General features: G+C 42.6%; 1 protein-coding gene across 1 annotated transcript in view; it reads left to right on the forward strand.

Moving 5' to 3' along the window:
* The window catches only part of rtca (RNA 3'-terminal phosphate cyclase), a 6,812-nt gene extending 3,791 nt beyond the window's left edge, over positions 1 to 3,021 (forward strand). The window contains exons 3-9 of the mRNA XM_015390464.1: positions 353 to 720; positions 793 to 934; positions 1,110 to 1,231; positions 1,320 to 1,378; positions 2,179 to 2,273; positions 2,357 to 2,461; positions 2,767 to 3,021. Of these exons, the coding sequence (XP_015245950.1) occupies positions 353 to 720; positions 793 to 934; positions 1,110 to 1,231; positions 1,320 to 1,378; positions 2,179 to 2,273; positions 2,357 to 2,461; positions 2,767 to 2,865 (990 nt within the window). The 3' untranslated portion in view covers positions 2,866 to 3,021. The remainder of the gene's footprint in view (positions 1 to 352; positions 721 to 792; positions 935 to 1,109; positions 1,232 to 1,319; positions 1,379 to 2,178; positions 2,274 to 2,356; positions 2,462 to 2,766) is intronic.
* The last annotated feature ends 641 nt before the right edge of the window (positions 3,022 to 3,662 follow it).

A 3,662-nucleotide genomic window follows, 5' to 3' on the forward strand; every position in this document is an offset into this window, starting at 1 on the left:
CGAGGCAGACTTTTATCATGAAGAGATGCAGGAGCTCCAGTTTGGTTCCAGCTAAGGATTCAGACAGTGTTTTTTATTTTTCTGCAGCATGAATTAACCTAGTTACCTTTTGGGACCTCTAGATAAGAAAGCTTTTTGGAGTGTTTAAACTTGATATTCACTGGTGGAAAAAAGGTTAGAGTTTCTGCTGCTTGATTATGGCTAGAGAAGAGAAGCTTCTTCTGTAAGGTTTTGGGGAGACCCTGGAAATGATGATTTTGTCCATCTTGAACAGAGCATTTATTCTGTCTTCGAGTTCTATTTTTGTGGTTATAAAAAAGAATTTTCATGTGAATTCGCAAATTCTTGACAGAAGTCAACAGATGCATTAGCGTCATTAAGGAAATGTTTTGGACCAATGAAATGCACTGACATTTATGACGTCAATGCATCAACCAGAGGCGGAAAGCTGAAGCAAAACAAACATGGCTGCACCTGTTATAGCTGGAATACCCTTTGTTTCTTTTTGAAAAAGGACGCAATTTTTACTGTTGTGGATGGGAACAATGTCCTGACCAGATTCAATAAGAATTTGATTTATCCCTTTAATCTGCTCCTTGTGAAACAAATAAAGAATGTGATATGGCAAAAACATCCTCTAACATCTAGATTTCTCCCTCAGGTATTTAAACCCATCGTAGAGAAGTTTGGAGTCCGCTTTGACTGTGACATCAAAATGAGGTTTGTTCACTGACATCTCTGTGCCTATGCCACTGTTTAGAGTGGGATCTTATGGTTCTGGTTGTGCTACAGGGGTTACTACCCTAAAGGTGGAGGGGAGGTGATGGTGACAGTGAATCCGGTCAAAGAGCTGCAGCCCGTCACCATGACAGACAGAGGAAACATCACAAAGATCCACGGCAGAGCGTTCGTGGCCGGAGTCCTGCCCTACAAAGTAAAACTTGCTCACAAAAGCATTCTGTTGCATTCTAAAATCTGTTTTATTTTCTTGTATCTTTGTCAAAAATATATATTTTGACTAAGCGACATTTTTTCTTTAAAAAAATTTAAAGTTTAAACACTTTTTTCCTAAGTTGTCTTTGAGCAAGCTTTATATTACTTTTTCCCAGTTGGCCAAAGACATGTCGGCTGCAGCCGTTCGGACCATTAGAAAGGAAATCAAAGAACTTTACATCAACATCCAGCCGGTTCAGGAGAAGGACAAGGCCTACGGGAACGGGAATGGCATTATGTAAGCCCCTCCTATCTACAGATGCCACCAAACGGTCTGTCTGCGATATCTGTCTAGCTGCTGCTGATTAGTAATCTTTGTGTTTCAGAATCATTGCAGAATCGTCTACAGGGTGTCTGTTTGCGGGCTCGGCTCTGGGGAAGAAAGGTGAGGATGTCAGCTAACCAGCAGGTGGCAGCACCCCTCTGAGTCACATTGTTTTCAGGTCACTGCAGATTAGATGCAAAACACTCTCCTGTTGCTTACGGCAGCCTTTTAAAGTTTTAGTCTTAGTGCTTATTAGTTATAGTCGTAAATTAATTTCATATGCAGAAGTTTTAGTCTGCTTTAGAATTATTTTTCCTGTCTGTTCTGTATCTTTACATGGAGTGCACTTTGTCATGAAAAAAGCTTTGTCAAGGAAAAGACTTTCTCATTAGCATAGTTGAAGAAAACAACGCTGCTTTCTTGGTGTAGAAAGCTAACTTGGGGAAAACAAATATTTGCTAACTTTATCTCCGGACAGGCGTGTAGCTTCAGCACAGTGGAGTCTGAGATGGTCCCTCATTCTAACTAGCAGACTGGTTGATCCAGCAGACGAGCTAATATAGCGAAATCTTAATATAAGCAATGGTTACCCTCAAAGAAAACCATGCAGACCATCAGACATTCTGACCAGAAGGACAGAATGTCTGATGGGCTGCATGCCCATTCTGACCTCACATTCTGACCAGAAGGAGAGCAGAGAAGCTTCTTCTGTAAAACATCAAGAATTTCTCGGGGAGACGGTGGAAATTTAGGGCGAAGCAACCGGATCTGATCCATTTAAGAGATCTGACATAATTAGAGAGGAATCAAAACTACCTTCTGAAGATTTTAATTTTTTCACCTCACAGTACTCAATGGACCAACACAACCCAATGAGCTGTGGTTGAAGAGCACATAACCCTCTCTTCTATCCCTTTCAGGTGTTTACGCTGATAAAATCGGTATTGAAGCTGCTGAGATGTTACTGAGAAACATCAGACACAACGGCTGTGTGGACGAGTTCCTGCAGGACCAGGTGAGACACTAACGCACCCTGTGATGACGTTCCAGTGGTGATTTCTACCGCCTGAGTCCTCACCGAGTCTTCCTCCTCCTCAGCTCATCATCTTCATGGCGCTGGCGAAGGGGACGTCCCGGATCCGGACTGGAGCAGTAACACTACACACGCAGACGGCCATCCACATCGCAGAGCAGCTCACTCAGGTAAGAAGCCGTCAAAGTTAATGATTTAGAATTAGTAGAGTCAATAACTTTAAGTTTGTGTCCCAACATTTTTTTTTGTTTTATAATTTTTTTTAAATCTTTTGTTTTATTCTGCTTTTATTTTTCTTCTATTTTAATGTTCAACTCATGTGAAGCAGTAAACTCACCCTGTGTTCAAATCGCTAAATGTCTCTGCTTGCTGTTGCCTTGAGCTTCTGTATTATTAGTCATTTAAAAAATCAGCATATTTAGGCTTTAAACTGGAACTTTTCTCATTCAAATCTTTTGTTTTCTATTATTTTTAGGCAAAGTTCACGATAACGAAGAGTGAAGACGAGCTGAGCAGCAATGTGACCTACATCATTGAGTGTCAAGGATCAGGGGTGGTTAACCCTCACCTGTAGCCACACACACACACACACACACACACACTGAAAACACACGCACTCTTCTGGACTCGTAGCTGCTCCTGTCATGGCTGACCCTCTTAGTTTCTATTGCTCAGGGTTTATTTTGTGTTTCCTTAAAATGCTGTAATAAGATAAATAAAATCTTTCAAACAAACTAAGGATGTTTTTTTTTTTTTTTGGGCTTTTTGGTAATTTAAATAAAGCTCTGATTAGATTTGCCTTAAATCTGTTTTTTTGGCAGTTATTTGTTTAAGGTATGTTTTTGGATATGTCCAATTCTTGTACAGCTGAGCATTGTAGTCTGCTCAATATGGGGGTAGAAAAACCAAACAAAAAGGGGACCTTTTCCAGACTGCAGATGTTGGACCAGGACCAGTACTTCCTGCGTCGCCCCGCCTTGTTTCCGTGGCGTCAGCAGTGTGGTGTCGTGTTGACTCTGAGCTCCTTGACCCACCTGCTGCAGGTGAGCTGCTTGGAGCCATGCTTTGACCAGAATGTGTGTCGAAACCTGAGGATGCTGTAAGCTCACACCTCTGTCCCCTCCGGAACCGTCTGTAACCCGATCCGGGTCACCTGACGCCTGCCGCGCTCAGTGTCCTCGCAGTTCACTTGCTGTCTTGTAGCATGGCGGAGACGTGGCCCTGGAGGAGGCACTATGATGAACCCCGGATTCCCCAGCCTACGGCAGGACCTGGACCAGCTCCTGGTTTAGCACCGGCACCATACTGTGTCTGGATTTCACTGATTGCTGGCAAGTCCTATTTTTTTCCCCCCTTGCTGATAACTGCAAA

Source organism: Cyprinodon variegatus, unplaced genomic scaffold, assembly GCF_000732505.1.
Source record: "Cyprinodon variegatus isolate N-32 unplaced genomic scaffold, C_variegatus-1.0 Scaffold501, whole genome shotgun sequence".
NCBI lineage: Eukaryota > Metazoa > Chordata > Actinopteri > Cyprinodontiformes > Cyprinodontidae > Cyprinodon > Cyprinodon variegatus.